The sequence below is a fragment of the Lacerta agilis genome, chromosome 17 (assembly GCF_009819535.1).
Source record: "Lacerta agilis isolate rLacAgi1 chromosome 17, rLacAgi1.pri, whole genome shotgun sequence".
Taxonomy (NCBI): Eukaryota; Metazoa; Chordata; class Lepidosauria; order Squamata; family Lacertidae; genus Lacerta; species Lacerta agilis.
Genome location: NC_046328.1, coordinates 13,967,790 through 13,992,044, shown reverse-complemented (window position 1 = coordinate 13,992,044; position 24,255 = coordinate 13,967,790). Strand labels below are relative to the sequence as shown.

General features: G+C 49.6%; 1 protein-coding gene across 5 annotated transcripts in view; it reads right to left on the bottom strand.

Moving 5' to 3' along the window:
• CABIN1 (calcineurin binding protein 1) overlaps positions 1-24,255 on the bottom strand; it is a 59,596-nt gene that overhangs the window by 22,588 nt on the left and 12,753 nt on the right. For 2 of the 5 annotated variants that reach the window (XM_033174653.1, XM_033174654.1), the window contains exons 17-28: positions 23,446-23,611; positions 22,314-22,435; positions 21,950-22,111; positions 21,100-21,306; positions 20,301-20,446; positions 19,452-19,713; positions 19,085-19,345; positions 18,056-18,207; positions 17,575-17,753; positions 8,403-8,591; positions 7,610-7,926; positions 5,664-5,777 (exon numbers count right to left, since the gene is read on the bottom strand). In XM_033174653.1, coding sequence (XP_033030544.1) covers positions 5,664-5,777; positions 7,610-7,926; positions 8,403-8,591; positions 17,575-17,753; positions 18,056-18,207; positions 19,085-19,345; positions 19,452-19,713; positions 20,301-20,446; positions 21,100-21,306; positions 21,950-22,111; positions 22,314-22,435; positions 23,446-23,611 — 2,277 coding nt within the window. The remainder of the gene's footprint in view (positions 1-5,663; positions 5,778-7,609; positions 7,927-8,402; positions 8,592-17,574; positions 17,754-18,055; positions 18,208-19,084; positions 19,346-19,451; positions 19,714-20,300; positions 20,447-21,099; positions 21,307-21,949; positions 22,112-22,313; positions 22,436-23,445; positions 23,612-24,255) is intronic. The other 3 variants (XM_033174656.1, XM_033174655.1, XM_033174657.1) reach the window with 3 other exon arrangements.

The following is a 24,255-nucleotide window of genomic DNA, read 5'->3' as shown; positions in this document are numbered from 1 at the left end:
GAGGGGGCGGGAAATGTGCTTTCAACAGACAGCTGCTGGCCAGCAGTTGTCTCCCCCTGCCCTCCTCCCTGTATGCCTCCCTCCCTTTCTTTCCACCCTCCACCTCGGTTGGACCAATTGGGAAGGCTCTTTGGGGCACAGACCACAAACACTGGAGCAGCCACCAGCAGCGCACCTCCGATCGGACTCAGGGGATTCACAGCATCCCAAGAGCTTGGAGACAATGATTGTTGTTTCCAGCGGACCCACGGCACCGCCAGGGAGGTTTCAGAGAAGGAACCTCTCTCTGGGGCTCCACGCCTGGCCAGCGCTCCGTCGTTTCCTCACCTACACCTCCCTGCAAACCCCAGCCAGCTCCGCTTCCAGGGCCGGAAAGAGCCACGCATTTCTTCTCCTGGTAAGTCAGAGCAGCAGAGCTGCGCTCGACGCCCCATCGGAGAGGTGACGGCGACTCGTCTTCCTCGTCAGCCGCGGAGCGGCGGGCCAAGCTATCGGGCTCCCCGGCAGGTGGCGGGCGCAGGGAAGGCTCCATCGGCACCTACGCAACCTAAACCAAGGCGATGGTAGCCGAGGAAAGAGAGCCGCGTCGCTGCTAACTGGAAAGCCGCGCGATTTGCAGGCAGAGGCGGGCGCTCCGCTAGGCAGGCCTCCTCCCACGCAATCGGGCCGCCCCCGCCCGCCTCCCGGGGCTTCCCCCGCAGTCCCCCGTCCAAACAAGGCCAGGCGCTGCGCAGCCGAGCCCCAAGCCCCGCGGCTGCCTCGAGGCGGGGGCTTCCCCTTCGCTCGCTCTCACCATGCTGGGCGTAGGGCGGCTCCCGGCAGCTGCGCGCCCTGGTGGTGCTGCTGGGGCTGGCCGCCCGCAAGGCCGCCTCCTGCCGCGCCCCGGAGAAGGCTCCCCCGCGGCGGCGCGAAGGCGAAGCGGCAGGCCCCGCGGAGGCGGAGGCCGGCGAGGCGGCAGCGGGAGCCGCCGCGCTGCCCATCGCTGGCGCTGCCGTCGGGGGCTCTTCCCCGAGACGGCGCCCGTCACGTGGCTCTCCGCCCCCGAGAAGCCCCGCCAGGAAGGCAGCCAGCCAGCGAGAGAGAGGAGAGGCGGAGCTCCCCGACACCCCCGCGCCGGAGGGAAGCCAGAGCGCAAAGCCAAGCGGCGTCGCCAGCTTCTGCCTCGGCCGGGCTGCGCAAACTTCGCTCTCCCTCTCCTCTAGGGCACCCCACCAAAGTCACCGCGAAGGACCCGCTGTAGCACCGGGGCCGCCGCCCGGCTACCCCCATTAGGCACCTGCTCCCCCGAGCGAAGTGGCCGCGCAGCTGCTTCCGAAGCCAGGAAAACACGCGTCGCCTCTCCGGGGCACTTTCAGGCTCCAGCATTGCCTGTATCAAAGCAGCAGCGGTAGCTCTGCCCGGCCTTTGAAGGCTTCCAAGAATTTCTGGCCCGTTTCACCCTTCGCTCAGCCAAAAAATCCCCACCTCCGCGTGGAACCAGGCACGGAGGACAAAAAAAACTTCACCCCAGGTCGCTTTTTGGGGAGAGTCACCTGTTGTTTCTAGAGCTAACTCTCTCCAACTCCCACTGAAAGGCTTTGCTCAAGGCCCCAATAGGAGAACCCAGGTGATTTGTTTGTTTTTTGGGGTGTTGTTTTTTTTTAAACCAGCAAAATCTCCTGCCTGACCTGCACCCGGCACAACACCAACACTATCTGCAGCAGCCAACTTGGTGGCAACAGTCTTCAGAAACTTGATTGGGTCTTGAACACAGCTGATTTCAAAAACATGACTCGCAGTTAGAGCCCAGATCCCGTTTTTCTTTTTAAAACCTCCCATCAATTTTCAGTTTCTCCTTGTCCATTTCTGTATAACACATTTATACAATACTATTATTAGAGGGAGACTTTCAGGAGCCTTGTCTATACATTGCATGAAAAGAGCAGTGCCATTAAGCCGGATTCTGGAAGAACAAGCTTCCCCAGCCAAGGCTATTGCAACCTGCTCTAGGAAATAAGATGGGCTGCAGAAGCCTTCAACCACCTAAGATGGGAATCCTAAATCACCTGGCGATTAGGAGGATGCTGACGATGAAAGCAGAATCCCAACTACCTGAACCTCCTTAGAGAAGTACCAATTCTCTGCACCTTTTTATCCCATGAATATTTTGTGTGGGGAGAAAACACTTAGTGCCACAGTGGCTGACATTGTGTTGACAATCCAGAAGTGGAGGTAATGGGCAGCTCCTAAACCCAATCCTGACAGTAGTTCTTCTAAAAAGAGGGCATGTTATTTAGCTGCTGTTCGGGAGGGAAAGGTTGGCCCAGCACACACACCATAGCTGTCAACCTTTCCCTTTTTTATAGCATTGGGAAACAGCAGGGAGGGTTGACATCTATGCACTAGACACAAGTCAGGGCTCATATCTGCATAACTGAACTTGACGACACAATTGCACTGATCCGCAGATCCTATCCCAAGTGCACTTCATGGGGGATCTTTGCCTTGTTCCTGTTTTCTGACAAGAAATCATAATATGACCTCAACTCAATTGTCTACTGAACAAGTCAACAAGAGGGGGGGATATGGTTCTTATCCATAGATGATAAAATTTACGTTCTAAACAAACCTGAAATGTCTGCTAGGAGGAAGCCCCTAGCACTAATGCAACAGACGCAACAAAAAGCCTGAAGAATGATATTGACCCAGCAATGGTAGCAACAGAACAAGATCAGACGATGAGGAGAGAGTATAGCAGACACAAACTTCTCCACCCAGCCCTCAAACTACCTGTCAGGGAACTGTCCCCGATGCAGTGCATGGTGGGACTGGGGCTCTCTGGATGCCAGTCCCACCTTGCCAGCAGCTCCTCCTCTGGTAGCGAAAGGAGAGGCGAGACGTCCAGCGAGAAGGGGGAGAGTTCACAGGGGAAAGGGAGTAGAGGCTCTGGGGATGCAAGAGAGACCCAGCACTCCCACAGTCCCGAGGGCGATACAGGGGGAACGCAATTTCCGCCGCCCCAAAGACGTCATGGGGTGAAAAGAAAGGATGGAAGGCGGGGTTTTTGCATACCGAAACTCTCGTTGGGGTCAGAACCAGAAGGGGCCATTCCCGGATTCTGACACCGCTTGATACAGACATGAACCTTTTAGCTCTGCACTGTACATAGTTTGCACAATAAAATCTTTAAAGGAAACAGCGGAGTCCTGGCTGCTTACTCATGAGCAACTAACTGAGAACCTTACACTACCCTTGACTAAAATCCCTGTGAGCCAGGACAGGAGCATCCTTCCTTTGGAGCTGAGAATCAGGGTGAAGCCGGATACCCTCCACAGACCAACCATAAGAAACATCCTGGTAGGTCCCCATGTTCCTTTCTCTGCTGGTAGAGAAGTGTCTCCACTCCATGGCAGGAGGAAGTAAATAAGCAGCCCCAGAATCCCAGAGCAGGCAGACCCCTACCTACACAGCACAGGACTGCCAGCAGCACCTTCTGGCCAAAGGTCACACCGGCAAAGGGGAACCTGTCTGATGCCCAGTGAATGGTGATATGTTGAAGTCCAGGTAACCCCCCTGTAGATTTTCTTGAGGGGAGGCTGATATGTGAATCCTGCCGATGGGCATGATCATCACCCCTAGTAGAGTGGTCTGTGATCCCCCTCTGCTGGCTATGGAATATGAGACTTGTAGTCCAACAACATCTGGGAGCCCAAGGCTGGGCTAGACAGAGACTTGTTGACTTTGGAACTCTTCCTACCTCCCATGGTGCATGAGTGAAGATAAACGATGGGCTGTCAGGGACTGGGAAAGCGGCTGTATGTTGGATGCACTTTCAAATGGCCTTGCATATTTGAGACTTCTTGGGATGGAAAAACACTGCACTGCGAGCTGTGGGAGCCAGAGCTGACTCCAGGCTGCAACACCCCATTTCTCATGGCACATGCAGAGGTGAGTGTGGATTGCAGAAGAATCAAACCCTGACCCTTTTCTGCCAGAAATAGCTGCAAGGAGGAAGGAGTGTTTGAAAGATGACAACTGGCTCAGGGACACTGAACCGGGGGGGCAAGGCGATATCCTGGCTCCTAGAGGCGGCAGAGAAAGGAGGGGAATTGGCTGGTTTCCCTCCAGGCTCTCCCACACAGTGAAGCAATTCCAACCCCAACCCTTTAAGGGGTTGGGGGCGGAAGGCTGCTGAAAAGGCTCAGCTCCCGTGCGGAGGAGGAAAAGGGATTCTGGCGGCAATAGCAGCCACACATTTCACACATCCCTCCCTGGCAGACCTAGAAAATTCTCCTGTTGATGAAGAGGTACAAGATGAAGGGAAGGTTTGAAGATGTTGAAGAATAAGAAGGGGGAATGGGTTCTTCCTCCAGCTTGTCTTCCAGGGGCGAAAGTGAAGAGCACCCCAGCGTGACACAAAACCGGGGAGAATACCAGACCCCATGGATTTAGCCCTGCAGCAGAAGGAGCAGGCAGCAGTGTGGATCTATTTCTTTTTTACACAGTGCTCTCATAAATGTTTTATAGAATATGGCACCAGGCATAATATACATGATCTAGCACACAGCAGACGGAGGAACCCTTTGGCCAATCCTCTCTTGCTCTGCTTGGTTGTTGTCAATGTAAAGTGAAATAAAAGGTTAACTTGTTAACCTTTCATAGGCTAGCAAGTTAAGCACCCTTCTAGCATTCTTCTCTCAGAGGAAGAAAAAAGGAGGGTGCAAGTCATGGACTGTATGGAAGAAGTTGATATGACAAGGCAAGGAACTAAAATTCTAGGATCACCCCCCCCCCCAAAAAAAAAACAATTTAAAAGAAAAGATGTTGACAACTTGACTCAGGCACCAAAAGGCATGGAAATTTTATGTTAAGGACTTCCATGCCTTGGAAACAGAGGAGAAAGTTGGGGCGGATTTTCCCATGTGGTCAAAGCAGAACCTTTAAGAGCAGCAGCTGGGAACATAGGACTTTCCCAGTCACCATGGCCTCATTTTTTTCTTTAATCTTATGTGTGTGTGTTAATTTTCTTTTTGTGGAGTACTGCTGTCAAGCAGAAAGGCAGGGGAGAAGCATTTTACTTAAAGAGAAGAGCCTGCAAGACCCCACCACAACCTTCCTCAGGCAGAGCCTCTTCTCCCTTCCAGGGGCCAACTAACCAGTCATTCATTCATTCATTCATTCATTCATTCATTCAATAAGCTATTTGGGCTAGCAAAAGGCCATAACAGCTACTAACCAGTCAACAAGACCTCTCTGCTGCAGACAGCTTCATTCACAAGTCCACCCCTTACACATGTGGGAGAGCAACAGAGGTTTGCTAACAGGGTTCAAGCAGCTTCCTTAGTCTGGCCAGAAACTCTTGGGAGCTCAAGATGTGTGCTAGCCACTGAATGGGAAGGATGTCAAGACCCTTTGCCCTCCCCTTGGATCTTTCCATGCAGGAGAAAGCAGTTGTGCCTCTGTTAAGCATTGCTCCTCCCTGGTGTATAGGGAACACATTTTGCTTTGCTGCAAATTCTTCTCTGCTTTGAAGGTTGCCTCCTAACAGACTTACCTGAGGAAAAGGAGATGTAAAATGAGAAGGGGGGGGGAATTAGCTGCTCAGAGGGCACTCTTAATTGGGCGGTATACAAAAGATGTAAACACAAACCAACAGCCACAAGTTTCAGGTGCAGGCAACTTACATTGAAGAAATTGGTCTTGTTCCTCTCGCAGAAGAGACCCTGTGCTGGCATGTGCTTCAGCTGCTGCCATGGGAGACTGCTGCCTAGCAACACATCGCGAGCCCACTGAAGATTCTATATAGGACAGCGCAGGGGAAGCAGGAGTTGGAGGGAGAGAGGTGGAGGGGATGTTTGGTTATTGCAACTGAAGCCTCCTCTTTCCACCCTTCCTTTCCTCTCCCACTGCTCAACCGGCACATCTGCCACAGCCTCCCCCTGCCCCTTAGGACCCCAGGCCTGCCTGCCTTCCTCCCCTCCTCACAGTTGAGAATGTTTGTGAACATCCCAAGACAACGCAGCAGCTCCCTCAATGGCACCAGAGGGGAGGGTGCTCTGTGCAACAACCAGTGTTTAGTCTCATATTTGTTTCAATGAGGTGATGGAGAACATGGATATAGCCATGCAGAGAAGCCCCTCCCCAACCTCAGGAGAAAAGGGTTGGGGGCCTCCTCGTCCAGCAAAGGACCAGCCTCATTTTGAGACTGTGCACCCAGTCCCTGGACCACTGCCTGGGAACAAGCAGGGGATATACCCAGTGCCCCTCCATGCTGAACAACCACAGAATTTGGCTCCCCGGTAATGCCAGGCTTTTGTAGTACAGCTGAAATACATAGTCTCAAATTGCCAGCACCTCCCATAACTCCAATTTCTCACAGCCCTCCCCATCCTGGTGCTCTCCAATGTTTTGGACCCACTCCTGCCAGCCCCCACCATTGTACACTGTGCTGGCTGGGGCTGATGGGAGCTGTCTGGAAGCCCTCTGGAAGGCCCCAGGTGGGGGAAGGAAGCCCTGATTGGTTGCTCACCTCAACTGAGCATTCTTATTGCTCCTGTTACTTTGAATGCTTAGAGAGGCACAAACCTCCACATCAAATTCCATGAACACCGAGAGTACAAGAAGACTCCCAAGGCAAGCTTGGAAGCCTTGAAAGCAAACAGAAAGTCAGGCAATTTTGGGGAATTGTGTGCATACAAAACATCAGCTGAGCTGTGCACCTGGAATCCAAGCACAGAGCACAGTGCAGGATTCAGCTGCCTGGTACCTTTCCCTCTTCCCTGAGCCTGTTTCTTTGTAAACCAAGTGCTTATTGGCTCCCGAGACACAGGCCTGCTTGTACGAGAGAGGCTGATGCCTGGCAAAATCTCAGAAGCTGGGGAGAGGGCATGAGATGTTTCATAACTAGGAATGGGAGCTTCCAGTGCCTAACAGCTCCTCACCCTACCACCACCAGCCAAACCAGAAGCAGTAAGTGAGGCAAAGGCGAAGTTTGCTGAATTCATACAATTTCCCACAGGCTGCAGGGTTTAGCTGTTCTGAACACACAAATGGGAAGTCATTGCACAGAATTAGTTATTTAGGTGCAGAACTGCCAGGAGGTCAGAGGCAGCAAACGGCTGCAGTGGGTATCCCTCCTCTTCTTACCGGCCACATCATAGCCAATACAATGGCCAGCACAGCTACACTAGAAGTGCACGCTCAGCAGGCAGTCACTACAGGGACTGTGCTAACATTGCTCTGTCATATGGAAACTGCAAAGTCAGCTTCTCCCTGTGGAGGTTGAAGGTGGGGAGCAAAGGAGCAACCCCTGCTCATTCCAGGTTCTAACTCACAGGATCATGCAGGGGCAGCTGGTTCTTGCTTTTGGGTAAGGCCGAAATGGAGTGTTGCTGCTGTAGCAAACAGCAGAGGGGATTTTGATTTCATCACAGAAGATCTGGAGAGCTCCTGGTTGCTGATGCTGCTCCGCCCAGTCCCAGAGCAGAGGCTTTCCTTGCCACAAGGCATTGCTGCTACTGCTGCTTATGGGAATGCCACCTGTCCACCACCCACGGGGGCTTTAGGCCTGGACAGTGAGAAGAGCAATGTCACATAGGCTGAGCCCTACTCTCCCGCCACCACCGCTTACCTTATGGGTTGTGCTGTAGGCATAGAGGTAAGCCAGCCTGTACAGACTCTTGTAGTGCTGAGGGAAGCGGCTGAGGCAGAGGCGGAAGGAGGTGATGCAGTGCTCCGTCAGGAACTTACGCTGCTCCTCCAGGTCCACAGGGAGGCTCTGGGGAAACTGCTCCCCACTGGGCACAGCCCGCCGCTTGGTATCCCACTGGGAAAGCGAGGGGGCAGGGGCTTTGGGGGGGACCCCGGGCGGCAGGGCCTGATGGTCCAGCTTCTGCTCAGCCACGTGGCAGGACTCTGAGCTCTCCAAGGGCTGCTCCTCCGACTTCCCTGGAGTTGTCAAAACAGACAGGGGAGCATCAGCATCTCCTTCGGATCCAACTCACACAGAAGCCACCAGCTTTCTTCCTCCGTTGAAGGATGTTACAAACCGTTTTTTAAAAAAACTTTGAAGATAAGGAAAACCCCATGTGCACAAAGACGTGAAATGCACAGCCAGGAGAAGACATTCCCTTGGCTTATTCTTACTCCCGTCAGAGTAGCTCAGGAGAGGAAGGAGGTGCTCAGGACCCATCGGGAACAGCCTTGTTCCTCTCTCCTAGGAGGAAGCTGCTCACCCACCCGCCCTCAGTCCACTATTAACCACTCCTTTCCCTCTGGCAGCAACAACCACTTGCTACTGCAGGAAGAAAAGTGTGCACTTGCTCCAGCTGCTCCAAGTAATGCTTTCTCTCTCTCTCTCGCTCTCTCTCTCTCTCTCTCACACACACACACGGAAGGATCCTCACACACCAGGAATGACCTACCCCTTTCCTCTGCAGTTCCTGGGGCCTCTTTGCCAGCAGTGGTGGCAACAGCTTCTGAAGGAGACACAAAAGGCCTCCTCTCTGGAAAAGGCTTCTTTGCACTGTCTTGAGAGCTGGCCACCTCAGTGAACATGTCTTGAGTGGAGTTGGAATCAGAGAGCACCACCGCTGTGCTATCCTGACTCCGGTCTAAAGGAGGGAAAGGAGGGAAAGCATGAGGGGACTCCCAGGGCTGTCTCTCCACACAAACTTCCACCCACCTTGTACATCAAGGACTCGGCGCCTCCTCCTCTCCTCCTCCTGCTCTTAGCCTTATCAAGGCTGTGCCTGCAATCCTCACTGCCCTTCCTCCATTTCCAGCCAAGGCAGCCCATTCACCTTTCCTACCCTCAGCCTCACCTTGCTGTTTTTGCAGATTCTGTCTAGGAGAATTCAGCAGTTTCCACAAAGAGCATCCCCCTTCAGGAGCAACGCTCCATTTGAGATACAGCGCTGGGCAGCTTTTTTCTCTGGAAGCAAATGGATGGCATAATCCAAAATCTGGTCTGGCTCCACCAGGACTCATTTGCCAGAGGCAGATTTTGACTGTCAATATTTCCAAATGCTGCGACAGTTGCAAGATTAGTTGGGAAAGATCCGAAGTGGACTTTTCTGTGTAACACTGCTGCTGCTAGATCCTTGACACAGGAACACTGCAGCAACCTGCCTGGACCTGACCGATAAATGAACAGAAACCAGGAACAGGTGCTGCAGGAGGCATTTCTAATCAAGATTCCCGATTTCACCTGAAACCAGAGCTTTCCAAACTGTGTGTCACAACACATTAGTGTGTTGACTGCAGTGTGTAGGTGTGTCACACGAACCTCCCCACACTCCTTCTGTGGCTGGAAAGGGGTAAGATTAACCTCTGGTTTGCTAGTAAAACTGAATTACTGTGTTGTGAAATGATGCATGTCTAAAAAGTGTGCCACCAACATGAAAAGTTTGGAAAGTTCTGCCCCAAACCCTTTTATAAATGCATAGATACAATTGGACCTTACTGTTGTCTTGGGATGTTCACTAAAGTGTGTGTGGGGTGTTTCTCTATTTACTCTTTTGAACTCATAATTTCAAAAACCTCTATTGTAGGGTAGCCAGTTGGAAACTTTTGCCACTTCTGATGATGTATAGAAGTTTCAATATGTGAGGAAGGGCTCTCTTGGCTAACCTGTCACACAAGACCAGTGAAATCCAAGCATTTTGTGCCCTCCTGAGACATGCAGCAGAAATCCTTGTGTGGCTGGAAGCCAGTTTGGAAAAGAAGATGCCTTAGAAGTGGGCAGATGGTGGCTAATGCAGCTTCTAATAACCCACCCACCTGCAGGAGTCTGCCAAGCACTGAGATGCCCCTTTCAAACCTGATGGGAAGGGGGAGGGAAAAGACCAGTTTTCTTATCAGGCTGAGTGCAGAGACATGAAGAAAAATGCAGGTGCAGCAAACTTGCAGAAGTTACATAATTAGAAGCAACTGCAAGACAAGGCAATGGAAGAATTGTCTGCCTAAATAGGAGAGCTGTATTATCAAGATGGTGAAATTCCACAGATAAAAAAATGAAAAATGAAGAAAAATGAAGAAATGCCACCAATTGTGGCAACACAAAAAATGGAAGATCCTGCAGAAGCTGCAGAGCTGTAGGCAGCATCCAAACAGTTCTCAAAGAGAGTGTCAGGCAAAAATATACAGAGACAAGGAAAAGCTCTCAAAAGCAATTACAAGCTTCCTCTGCTAGTGAATCTTCCTGCAGATAGAACACTAAGGGTGGTCACTCGGAAAGCGGCTTCACCTACTAGAAGTTAAGATTCAAGAACTGAAATCCAGTCAGCAGGAAACAACCAGCCCTCTGTCCAACATCTGGTCTCTTTCTTTATGTCATCTTTGAGCAAGTGCTCCACCAAAGTGTCAGTAGATGAGTAGGAGCCACAGAGGCACATAAGAGAGCTTCACCTGCAACTGATCAATAGCACCAAGAAGGGGTGGAGGAGCGGGGTGGGAAGGACAATTTTAATGCAGGCCCCAAACACCAAAAGGCTAAAGCCGATGTGCAGCCTAAGAGTAGACCTGCCTCCATCTTGCAGAAACTAGCTTTGTACTGCTTGTTAAGAGGCAGTGCCTGTTCAGCAGAGCCAGCAGGTCTGTGAAAGACACCAATGAGGATTCATGGAATTGTAGAGTTGGAAGGGACCCCAGGGGTCATCTAGTCTAACCCCATTCTTCTTCTTCTTCTTCTTCTGGCACTTCATTCTCACCATGGCTGCTGTAGAAGCATCTGGGTGGTGTCTAGGATGTTGCAGAAAAGGCATTACATATCTATCAACGAAATATTCAAGAGGCTATGGAGAGATTCGGCAACAGCACTGCCATCCTACATATCAAACCACACCAGACTACCATGTCGGAAAGTCTTCAGAGAGAACTATCCCCTACTTGATGATTTGGGAGGAGAGCTCTCAGATCATACCACACAAGCCAGGACAGCTGTGGGCAGAATATGCAGCACAGAAGAACCTGGCTCAGTTGATCCCGAATGGCATCGCTAGTTTTAAAAACAAGAAAATCAGAAGTGTTGCCATAGGCAGACGATGCTCTTCATTTTCACCAGCCACTATATCTGGGGAAATGTCCAGATGAGGACTTCCAACACCAAGAAATGTGGGCTGGAAGCACTGCAGATCAGGCCTGACGTGTGCTCTCATGTCTGAATCCCATCCCAGCTGCAGGTTACAAAGTCATCTCAAGGGCAAGTGTATCACTCTGAGATTATGGTGTACATCAGGATGCTGCAGTGGACATACCGCCATCAAGACGACCTACATGAAGACCACCCACCTCAGAATACCTCTCACATGGTCACATGACATAAGGAACGTCACGGGAATGTCATGGGGATGAGTGCGCATTTCAAGCATTATTAGCGGTATCTGCACTTTTTCAACTGTATTCTAATTATGTATATTAGTATTGTTTAACATTATCCCCCCCCCCCCCGCCGCCTTTTTCTGGTTATAGTTAGATTATAAATTCTGCAATTAATTTTTGGAAATTTGGAAACTAACAAACAAACAAAAGCATATAGACAGTGTGTGTAAGGCATATACAGAATTTAAAACAAAGGATCATAGTGGCTTTAATTTGTGCTATTTGAAAGTCAAAGACCCAACCATGGGAACCAGCATTTTCAGAATCCGTGCACACCAAATTTATGTTTGGCTAGTTAAAACCCGCCCCCCTGCCCAGCCACCAATGATCCTTTGTACATCTTCTAAGAGCCCTTTTCCAGAAGTACAAGGACTAGGCTATGAGTGTTAATGAAAGACACAACATTTGCAAAAAGCAGGGTTTGGCATGGTCAGAGAGTAGGGGATGATGGGAGTTGCAGTCACCCTCATCCAGGAGGGGACACAGGCTGCCCATCTCTGGCGCAAAGAACAGAACAGGATGGAGGCAGAGCATGTGTTAAGGCGGGGGGAGAATCCAAGTGTTGCAACTCATCTTGAGGAAGCTTTTTTCCAGAAACTGGATCTCTACATTACCACAGTGAACAGATTCCTCATCCCCCAAAGCGGTTATGCTGCAGTTCTGGCCTATTGTTCAAGCAAGCCGTGATGGATAAAAAAGCAGGGAGAGAATATCTATGAACAGAGTTTTTAAAAGGGTTAAGGCAGCACGGGCAATATTGGTTACAAAAGCACAACAAACACACAAAAGACAGCACGGAAAAAACGACGACGACAACAAGAAAAGCAACATTTAGTTGTACAAAGAGCACCAAATGACAAGAATGGATGCTTTCTGCTCTACTGAATGGATGAATGACACGGGCCTCTCCATGCATTTACCGCAGAACAAGTTAGAACACTCTGCTACACAGCAAACACACTTAAGACAAATGTGACACCAAAACCAGACAAATCTTGGAAAGGAAGTCTGTCAAGTCTCTTGCCTGGGACAACTGGTCTTCATTTTAATAACTTCCCATTTCTATTTGCAACTTCTGGACTGGACTTGGGAGTTTTTGGCTACTTAACCATTACTAACGTTCCTCATCCAACCAGCTGCACCTTACTCTACCTCAGTCACTGAGAATCCTAGGATATGGCAAAATCAAGCTCTTTCTGTCAAAAGGATTCCGTTTAAGAGTCCCTAAACCACAAAGAGGCTGGGCTTATATGGCAGCCCCAACGCCGCTGGAAGCCAACTCTTGTGGACATGCTCACAGGGAGCAAATAAAATGAGCAGTAATTGCTGTTTACGTTTTATTCAGAAGACGTGAGCTCTATGCCAGAAAGACTGAAAAATCGGCACCAGCTGAGCCTCCCTAGGGAGGGGATGCCAGAGTTGAGGCTCCATGCCATGTATAATACAGTATGTCAACCCTACCAAGATTACTGCAGCCAGCCTATCTCTGCCCAAGAACGGCACCCACTAGCAAGCCAGCTTGTAAAAGGTACTCTGTGCCCCCAAGAGACAATGAGGGATCAATGAGCTTCCACCCGCAAGCTGTGGATCTCCTTTCAGAAGCAGGGCACCTCCATCCAGAACAGATTTTGCACCCGTTTCCCAGGCCTGACAATCACCTCTACACACAGTGCCTCTGTCTTGTCAGGATCCAGCACTCCGTTTACTGGCCCTCATCCAGCCCATTATCAAATCCAGACAACGATTCAGCAGGTATGCTTACAACTGGACATAGGTGGGACCATTAAACTGTGCTCCAGACAGGTAAGAGTTTTTTTGTGGGTTGATTCAGTTAACAAAAATCACAAAACAAATGAAAAGATAATACACCATTAACTCCAAAAAGCAGCATAAAAACATTTCAGAATGGCAATAAAAAGACTAAAAGGACCAGCAACCATTATAAATTAAACAAGATGCCGGTATGCTTCAGTTATCAAGCTCTCTTGTGACTTAAGAGGCAGTACGTTTCCGAGCACAATTCAAAGTGTTGGTGTTGACCTTTAAAGCCCTAAACGGCCTTGGCCCAGTATACCTCAAGGATTTGTCCACCCCCATCGTTCTGCCCGGACACTGAGATCCAGCGCTGAGTGCCTTCTGGCAGTTCCCTCACTGCAAGAAGCCACGTTACAGGGAACCAGGCAGAGGGTCTTCTTGGTAGTGGCGCCCGCCCTGTGGAACGCTCTCCCATCAGATGTCAAAGAGATAAACAACTACCTGATGTTTAGAAGACATCTGAAGGCAGCCCTGTTTAGGGAAGTTTTTAATGACTGATGTTTTAATGTATTTTTAATCTCTGTTGGAAGCCGCCCAGAGTGGCTGGGGAAACCCAGCCAGATGGGCAGAGTACAAATAATAAATTATTATAATATTATTATTATTATAAATGCATCTGAATAAGACCAGTTGTTAGGAATCCCAAGTGGGGAGAGTTACTCAGGGCTTGTTTGCTGATGGGCTTCACTTGGGGCATCTGATCGGCCACTGTGAGAAGAGAAGGTTGGACTAGGCCGGTGCTTGATCCAGCAGGACTCCCATGTTCTTAAGAAAGAAGACAGGTGTACGGCAAGATAGAGATATGGAATTTATTTTGGGGGATGGGGTAAGAAACCTAGAATGGTTATAACCATGTTGTGAAATCTCTGGGTGCAGTGGGTGTCCCAAAAATCTTCAGAGTTTTATGATACATGCAGCATAACCAACACAAGGGAATATGAGCAGAGTGGTAGTTTTCTGTCTATTTGTCTGGTATAATAGAGTAAATCTCGAAAGAGCAAGACAAAAACTGTGTCCCAAAGCTGAACGTAGCATATGGGCAAAGGAAGAATGAGGCCAAACACAGTCCAAGGTCTTTCTCCCCCTATTTCCTGTTGTTACTACAAATTAATTAATTAAGAAATACTGGGGGATATATTTGACTGGAACATAAATGGCCTATATGCAACAAGTCAGTTTCTTATTATAACTTTGGAAGAAACAAAATGTATCCATGTATTCCTAGAAGGGATCAATATTTTCAAATCAGACACTCTTTAAACCTGTTCGGAATTGGAAGTAGAAAGTGGGTAAAAGGGCCACTTAATTACATTCATTAAGCCTTTTCTGTATCCTGCTATCAAGAATTGCAGCCATTTCAAAAGAAGCGGTGTTGCAATTTAGCTAACATATAAAGTATGGCCTTGGTTGCAGGAGAATGAGAAGCTTATGAATTTGCTATGAATTTGAAAGAGGACTTTTAAAAAACATTGCATCGGTAATGTCATATGTGATCCCCACATAAGTTAATATTGTTTTATAAGCTGACTCGGAATAATTGTTGGCATTGTGGATAAACATGTGCTGATTATATTCATATTTTTAAACTGCTCTCCAAAAATAATTAATTGGCAATTGATATTATACTATGTTAAGCAGCCAGAAGAAATTATTACTAATTAGTATTATATCTCACCTGCCCTCCAAGAAAGTAAAGATGGAGTACATGGTTCTCCTTCTTCCCCATTTTATCCTCTCAACAACCCTGTAAGGTATGTTAGGTTGAGGGACTGTGACAGGCCCAAGGTAACCAACCAGTGAGCTTCACATGGTTGAGTGGGGATTTGAACTCTGGTCTCCCAGGTTCTAGCCTGACACTCTAACCAGTCCAACACCATTGGCTCTGAAGCTCTTCAAGTCTTACAAAAGTATCTGGGAGGATCTATTAAAAGGGAGATTTAATAGTGGCAGCAGAAACAGCAATAGCTCACTTCTGGGGAAATGTTTACAGCACCACCGATTCAGACTTGGCTTCATAGGATACTGAATGTTGCTATAATGATATCGTGAACATATGCTTATCCATGCATGGGAGAAGCCAATATAGGAAGATCAGTTTACTGAGTAATGGATTTTATGGATTGGTTTTTGGAACAAAAAAGTTAGTGATGATACCTGCCCTTAATCATTGTTTGGGAACACTTTTTCCTTTCTCTTGTACTTGGGATTCATTTCTGATATAAAGTTGTACACCGGAAGTTGAACAGAATCCGTTCCAGAAGTCCATTTGGCTTCTGAAACATTCAGAAACCAAGGCACAGCTTCTGATTGGTTTCCGATTGTGCAGGCACATCAGAAACAACAGCAGAAGCTGCGCCAGACGTTTGGCTTCCAAAAAAAGGTTCGAAAACCGGAACACTCACTTCTGGTTTTTGATCGGAAGCCAGAACTTTTGACTCCCAAGGTGTTCAGGAGCTGAGGTACGACTGTATACTGAATACTTTTGACTGCTATTTATAGATTTGTGTACATAGATATATGTAGGGTGTAAGGGGTTTATAGCTAACTGTGTCCTTTCAGATATTTCCTTGGTCTCAAAGTCTGGCCTACTGGACTGCTTTAGTCTCTCTCTCTCTCATATATACACACACACCATTTCCACTCTTGGGTCTTTGCCCCGATTCCTTCTGGCTCCTGGATTACCTTGAGAAGCTCTCCAGAGAACAAAGCATGGCTGGAGTGGAAGTCCTGGCTCTGGATACCCACATTATAAACTGCCATTACACCTGGGAAGAGCAACGTGTGGCCTTTGTGGCACATCAAGTGGAGTCTGCTTATTTTATTTTGATTTAACCAACATGAGAGATACCCCAAACCAAACCAGCCCAGCACTCCTAAAGAGACAGCTTCCAATTCAATGCTGGCTTTCCTTCCCAAGCAGCTTTGTGGGATGGCTGTGAGCCCAGAAGCAAAGAATTTCCAAAGCACCATTTCAAAATAGACATGCTTTGGGGGGGTTTTTGGACAGAAATGCAAACATCCAACTTTTGTTGAGATGTCAGCTGCATACCCCTTCCAAAGCCCAAAGGGAAATAATGCCAATATGATGAACCCACTTCCCGGGCGATGCAGAGCAGGCAATTCTATATTAAGCTGCTGCTTCTCTGCCTGGGACGTGGGCTGCCGGGCCTGAGCCAAATCACTTTCAGCTCCTCTGTGCCAACGACGTTGTAAGATGCGACCAACTGTGCAAGGCTTTGCAGTTCCTTTTGGAAAAATCCTATTGTTGCCTGGCTTTGGCCAAAGGGCATTCACACTTGGCACCTTCCACTGCGGTGGCAGCAGTAACTAGATACCTGGACAGAAGCAGCAACCCCGGGAACAAGGGCCAGCTAAGGGGAAGGAGGTGAGGAGGAGGCGGCTCTTCAAACTGTCCTTCGGGTTTTGTCAAAGGCAGGCAACTCATGCTCCCAAATCATTCAGAAATACATTTGACTTTCAACATGCACAACCTACAGAACGCGTGAAACTGCCTTATGAAGCCAGGTCAAGTGATTTCTTCTTGTATCCTGACATTCTCCCCTCCAACAAGAAGCAGGGCAGTGGGGCTGCTGTTCCCATCACCTGCCACTACCCAGTCCTGCTGCCAGGGCCTAAAATCTTCTGAATACAACAAAGCAGGTCTCTCTAGTGCTATCCATGGAGGGTCTGTGCTCATGGAAACAGAGACAGAATTCAACCAAACCATGCCAATTAAGGCACTGAATAATCTACAGGCCTTAACCCTCCAGCCCAAATTTGTTTTGGAATGCAGATATACTGCTAAAAGGAAACAAAAATTAGCACAAAAGGAATACTAAAAAGGAGAGGGGCTAGTATTATTATGACACACTCATCACAAATGTTCTCTACCCCAGTCTGAGATTGACAGCATTCTGCCACTAAGACTACTGGGTTATAATGTGCATCAGCGATGGAGATGAGCCAGCCAGTTTAGAAACTTCTGAGGTGGGGGAAAGGAGGGGAGAAGATGTAATAATAAGAGGAAGAGGAAAAGTTGTCAGCAGAAGCCTCTCCACTTCATACTGCAAACATGACACTCACACAGTTGCCACCTGCCTCCCATTGCCCAAATGGCAGAGGTCTGGATTTCAGAACTGCGCCCAGCACAATTTGCCTATGAATCCCACAGCATTCAACCGAGCCTTGAAATACCCTTGAATACAGATCATCCAACTGTCTTGCCCATTTAGGCTGGATGGGAGGTGGCGACCTTTATGAGGTTAATAATGAGTTGCAATATTGCCCGTGTTACCGCAGCCCCATCGCCCTCCTTGAAGCAAGCAAATCTGCCGAAATGAGCCCCCCCACCATGATTACAGAGCCTCTCTGTGCCGGCAGTATTGAGAACAGGGACTGTACCATCCGGTGTTGCCTGCTGACGGTTTTTTTTACATTTGACGTAATCGTGGTCAACTGGAGTAGCTGTGTAGGGTGGGGAAGTCAGACCTGGACCGGATGAGGAGGGGAGGGAAGTCCCTGGGCCCGGCACAGTCCCGGCAGAGGAGTGGGAGTCGTCATCCACCAGGCAGAGCTTTTCTCTGGAAGAGAAAGAAGGGAGGGAGACTGTACTGACACACGGTAGCACCTATTACAGGGGGTGAGGGCTGCCACTCAAATCCCTCTAAGGAGGTCTCTTGTCAGTGTCTGGCAGTTGCACTTTGGCTCTGCCTGGAGAGCCTCCCTGGCCCAACCAGACATGGCAGGCAACAGCTGTGACTGCCCCACAACTTTAGCAACTCCTTGCGACACGAGCGTTCACTTTAAGCCATTTTGGCGCTGGCAATGGAGCCTCCCATTTAACTGAAGCTCTCCCATTGTCCCTGAGAAAGTCAGCACTCACTTTTCAGTGATTTTGGGGGTGTTCTTTTCATCCCCCCTGGCGAAAGGCCCCTCGGCAGCTTCCTTCATAAACGTGACCAGCATCTCTGCATCCACCCCAGAGTTGGGCTTCCCCACAAGCTTCAGAATGGAGGCATGAAGCCGAAAATAGACCTAAGGGAAAGAAACAAAGGCAGGGCAACAACATCCTGACATATTATAAATGAATCCCAAAAAAATTAGCTAGCCATTTACCACTTTATTATCCATAGCAAATAATTAAATGTAAAGATGCTTGCTTGCTATTGGCCGTGTAAGACAAAGAGGGCTGCTTTCTGTAGGATTGTGAGAAAGAAGCTGCTTGCCTGGAAAATATGACAGGTGAGAAAAGCTCTCACCACCTGCTGGAAAGGGGGCAGTTCTTGGAAGTTGCCACAAGTGATGGAGCAATAAAGAGGAGGGAAGAAAGAGCAATGGCTTGACCTTTGGACTGTGTTTTTGAAAAACAAACACTTTAAAGCTGCAGTTCTAAGACTTGGCCGATGGGGGGTGGGGGTCACTGCCCAGCTCTCACCAGCAGAGCAGAAGGGAGGAGGAAGGGCATTCCTGTGCTTCTCTGCATTTTTACCAGTTTATTTTTTTTAAAAAAATTCCTTTCCATTACTCCCAATAGAAATCAGTCACATGAAACCACATCAGCGCTTGAGCTGGCGCAATTTCCTCCCTGGTGTAGGGGCATGTCAGGGGGCCAGAAAGGCTACAGATCCTTTGGATTCCTTCCTTCCACCCCCCCAACCCCCCCCAGCAAGTTGCCTTTCCAGCCCTGCCAAAGTCAGGAGGGCAAAGGCTGCAGATGCTTTGATGCTGACTCCCACACCAGCTCTCCCTCTCTGAGCTCCTTACCCACCCTTCCTAGAGGGGGATCAGATGCAAAGTGGCTGCTATAGAGAATTCCTGCCCAGAACGTGCCAGTGGACCTTTCCCTCAAGAGCTCTGAGGGTTTTGTTCTGCTTCAAGTCCACATCTGGCTGGCTGGCTTCATTGCTTTTACCTCCAGGGCCTCCATTGCAAGCTCCGGTGGGTTATGATAGTGGATCTTCTTGGGGTACCTGGCCGCTTCCTCGTGCAGGAAATGACCTGCCTGCTTGTAGTGACGGAGGTAGACCACAGGCGGCTGCTTCTGCTTCTCTGCAATCTTCCCCAGCATGTAGTGGATCAGCCACTCCTCCTCATCTCCGTCGCCCTCACAGTGAGACGCCGAAGTGAAGCAGTGCTTAGCCGTCTCCAGCATGCCATCACGCCGCTCTGCCATCTGAAACATGGGGAGGGAGCTTCAAGCCTTGCAGCAGCAGCAAGAGCTGCTCGGGGTTCTTGCCTTTTTGGGATGGCGAGCCTGCAAGCTCCAACTCAGCCCTCACCTGCTGCACGACCTCAGCTGGCAGCTCCAACTTCCACTGCTTCAGCTGCCTGGAGGCGAAGGAGTGCAAGGCATAGGACATGGTGCCGTACTCTATCCACAGGGAGAGGTTGGAGCCATCAATCTCCAAGGCTCGCTTGAAGCAGCTCAGAACAGGGGTGGCGTGCTTCCAGATGAGGCCGTCGCTCTTCAGCTCGTTGGAGTTCAGCTTGTCTTGGATCCGGCTGGCTCGAGCCAGCGCCATGCCAGCCCAAGAGTCAAACCTGGGAGAAGAACAGCACACAAAAACCCTCCACACCTTGAGAAGTTCAGTCCTGATCTCTCCCCCATCTCACTTTGCTATACCACAACAGCTTTTTTTGTGTTTCTTATAAAGGTGTTTATTATACCCCATCGTCAGTCACCTTTGCAGCCCTGAACAGTTTGTGATCAGGATATTTAAAAAAAGACCACCTCCCTCCACCGGCTCTTGCGTTCCTTCTATGGCTACTGCTGGGAGCTTTTCAGCTCAGGTGCCAAGATTTTAGAAAGCTTATCTGGACACACACACAAGTTAGCACTTCCATGACAGTCATTATCCTGTGGCAGGGATTCAATCGCATACCAGCAAATTTAGGTTCGTGCAATTAAAAAGGGTTCATGTGTTCTGGTGCAACAACACCCACTGGGGGGGGGGCACTGGTTGTGCGTACCTCTTCAAAGCAGCAGATGCCAACGCAACTGCAACGCGCCAATACTCAGGGCACAGGGAAAATTCAAGGGGCCCTTACATGACAAACACACACCATCCAGGGACCAACAATGGAATGACCAGGCATCCCATCTGGTCTCGGGGGTTCACTAAGCTGACCTGTTAGGGCAGATGCAGATGTCATGCATGTAGAACTTGATGGCCTTAGACTGCTCCTTGTTCTTGAAGTGGTAATCTGCGAGGAGGTAGTACAGCTCTGTCACCACTGGAGGAGAGTAGTCGGCACCCTCAGGGAGAGCTGGCACCTGGCAAGGAAGGGAAGAATAAGGATGCCTGGGCTTGTCATGGGCACCAGCTGCAACCACTTGAATGTGCCTGTGGAAGGAGACTCCTCACAGCCTTGGGGTTCCGTGGAAGGAAAAAAGCTGTTGAGAAAATTGCAATTGGCTTAGCAGGGAATGCCATCCTCAGGCCTCACATTATTCTAATATAGGTGTGGGGAATTTGTGACTTTCCACATGTAATTGGACTCCAGCTCCCATCAGCTTTAGCAGCCAGCATGGCTCAGGGATGAAGGGAGTTCATAGAAACACAGAATCATAGAATTGTAGAGCCAAGGGTCATCAAGTCCAGTCTCCTGCAATGCAGGAGTCTCAGTTGTAGTGCAACAGCTTCTAGAGAGCCAAAACAGGTTCTAAAGGAAGCAATACACGAGAATAAGACTTTGAGAGAACTTAAACAAAAGAGAAGACATCACAAAAAGATGGAATTCAATTACTGGATGCCCACAAGGCAGTGAAGTCACTTCTCTGTTACAAATAGCCTGTATCTGAATGCACCAGCAAACCAGGCTCATTGTTGACAAATGCACCCCCCACCCCTGGGAGAAGGAAGGCAGGAGCCCCAGCAGCACCCCCTCCCCCTCAATCACCCCCCAAAAGGTGCAAGAGGCTTGTACCTTGCTCTGAGTCCCTTCAATGTAGCTAGACACCTCCTCTATCCTCAGCATAGGCTTGTCTGTCCGAGGGACAATGGTGGCCATCTTCTTCAGAAGGTTGGCCAGGTCAGCAGACACTGTACTGGTTTTGTAGCTGTCAAATTCAGGAAGGGTCTTGGGCTTGAAATATTCAAACATGAACAAGGCGTCTTCCCACATCAGATCCACCTTGGAGAGAAGGCAAGAGATGCATCAGGCCTTGCCAGGAACAAGAGGAGCTTCTTTGTACTAAGTCAGATTTCGAGTGTACATCTCAGTCCAGTGCTGCTTAGCAACACAGAAAGATGCCTTATGCAGCTGAGTGGCAAAGGACATGCTGGTAGAGCATGAGGCTCTTAATCTCAGGGTCAAGGGTTCAAGCCCCAAGTTGGGCAAAAGGATTCCTGGACTAGATGACCATTGTGGTTCTTTCTAGCTCTACAAATATTTGATTGTATGAGTCAGGCCACTAGTTCATCAAAGCCTGGAATGCCTACACTGACTGGCAGCAGCTCCTCCAGGATTTCCAGGCAGGGTTCTCTCCAAGCCCTGTCTGAGGATGCTGCTGAACTGAACCTGGGACCTTCTGTGTGCAGTGCAGATGCTCTGCCACAGAGCTGCAATGGCCCTTCCCCACACCTGGGAGGAGAAGGAAGACAAGGTCTACTCCAGCATTCCCCCATGCAGGTAACCAAGATGTCCCTGGGGAGTAGCCAAGGGCTGCTGCCTTCCATGTCCAGCTTGTGGGATTCCAATCTCTGGAAGCAGAGAGACCTGCCTGTCATTGAACATCCTTCCTTTTCTCTCCGAAAGAGACCTGAGACAGTCTCACCTGCTGCGTGGAATGTTCTTCCAGGTACCGAGCCTTGCTCTTTTTGCTGGGGAAGCTATACAGGCAATAAAAGCATTGCTCCAGAGCCGTCTCCAGCTCCTCCTTATAGGGATGGGTGTCCTCGGAGGTAGAGGCCAAAAGCTCTTTTTGCAGCACCCGCACCTGGAATGACAAAATTCACTGAGGTCAAGGCTACCACCTGGGTAGGGGACAGCTGAAGAAGCCTTGGAGTAAGTGTGCTGCTCGGTGGGTGAGAACATGAAGGAACATTCCTCTCTCCACATGAGTCTGAGTTCCACAGATCTCTCAATGAGTGGTGAGAGGAAGAGGGTTAATCTGGGCTATTTCAAACATGGCTACTCACATAGAATTTAAGAAGGGCTCCGTCTGAGTTACAACACCACGATCTCCTCCCAAGGTATTCGTGAGCCGTGTTCAGAAGCATCAGGGAAGAGGGCAGCATAGGAGTGTCCAGAGTCTGAGCTGCTGATGACAAAATGAATGTCAAGTAATTGTTGGACAAACAAAAAGCCACAGATCTGGTATGGGAGGTGCATGAGTCAAATGGGCAAGAAGCAGCTGGCCTAGCCATACCTGACGGCCCCTGGACTAGACCCCAAATTGGTTCCTAGCCGAAAATTCTCTTATACAGGGAAAGACCCAGTTGTTTTACTATGTTCACCAAAAATGCTTGATGTCTGCTGAGAACGAGGAAGTCCTACAATAAACATTTTTCTCTGCAGGAACCTCCACCCCGAAAACTACTGGTTCACCCAATTTTGTTAGGGTGGGGAGAGGAATATATTGGTCTCTCCAAATGGGAGGGGAAATTTGGGGGTGGTGGTGGAAGCATCTGGTATGGCAGCAGTTAACAGTTTCTACTTCCCCACCACCACTACCCTTTACTAAACAGCTTAGGAGCTGGTGGTTTTGGAAATGGCAACAGGAGAAGAGTTCTGGCTGCCATCACACTTCCTCTCCGCCCCCCAACCCCCGGAGTGCCTCTGGAACGATGCTGGTGTGGACATGTGAACATCATTCCATGGGCTCTCTGAAGCATATCAACGGTGGCTGGAGTAATTCCACCTGTTTATTAAAAAAGAAGGGGTAAGGGCCATCTGCCCTGGAAAATATTTTGAAGGCCCCAAAATGACACCCCAAAGTAATCACTGGCTAGCCAGTTCCAGCAGCCCTTTCACTTGTTCCAGGCAACCTCCAGCCTGAGAAGGGAGAACCTGGAGGGCTCTTGCACACGGGCAATGTTTTGCTACAGTGAGCCACTTCTAACAACATGTTTGTCTTCCGTGTGCAAGAATCCAGTGACAAGACTGACAAGGAAGGCTACAAGGGACTTTGCCATTGATCTGCATGCATTCTGGTGCTCTGTCCTTTTGCCCTGTTTTGGCAGGCACAGATTTCCTGAATGCCCAACTCAACCCCTCATGGCAGAACACAGCCGCTTCCCACCCACTGCAGAGGGCACAGCTGTTCCCCACCTTCCTCATTTTGGCTCTGCAGCTGCTGCTCCTCCTGTTGACAGCAGAGGGAGCGGAAGGTGTCCTCTTCATGCTGAATGATCCTGTGAAGAATAACCCAGGGAAGCACCGAAGACACAGAGGGCTCTTTGGGCTCCTCCTGGACAGCCATGCTGCAGTCGATGATCTGGGGTGGAGGGGTTTCAAGGAACAGACGTGGGGCAAGTTAAACCCACAGAGGGGACAACACTCAGCTCTTCCAACAGGAACAACATACTAATGACAGGCATTCAAGTCATCACCCAAGTGGCCCCCAGAATGACCGAGCTGTTTCAGGCTCATAAAACAACAGGGGATGTTCTTCACTTACACACGCTGGCCCCGCTCCAAATTCACCAGGGGCTGAATCTGGCTGCACAACAGAGCAGTAAGACAACTGCTTAGCCACACAGCGACACTAAACCACATTTCCAAATGGATACTGACAGCGCCATGCGCTGAGTAAGACTAACCCTCCCCCGAGCCAACCCTCTCCTCCCCTGAGAAACCCACGGCGGCAGCCAGGGCAGAAAGGAGTGGTCAACAGGGGCAGCCAAAGTGTGTGAGGGTGGAAGGCTCTTTAAACACACACACTGCCAAGGCTGCATAGAGCCTTCAGTTGCCACCCAAGTTAAGGATGGAAGCTGGAGACTTGGGAAGAGGCTAAGGAGAGACAGACAGAGAAAGAAAGAGAGACCCCCAAAGCAGAGGGTGGAGCTGAGCTCTAACCTAGAAGACAACTAGTATTCTTGCTCTTCTTCCCCCTCTGCCACTACCCATTACAAAAAGTCT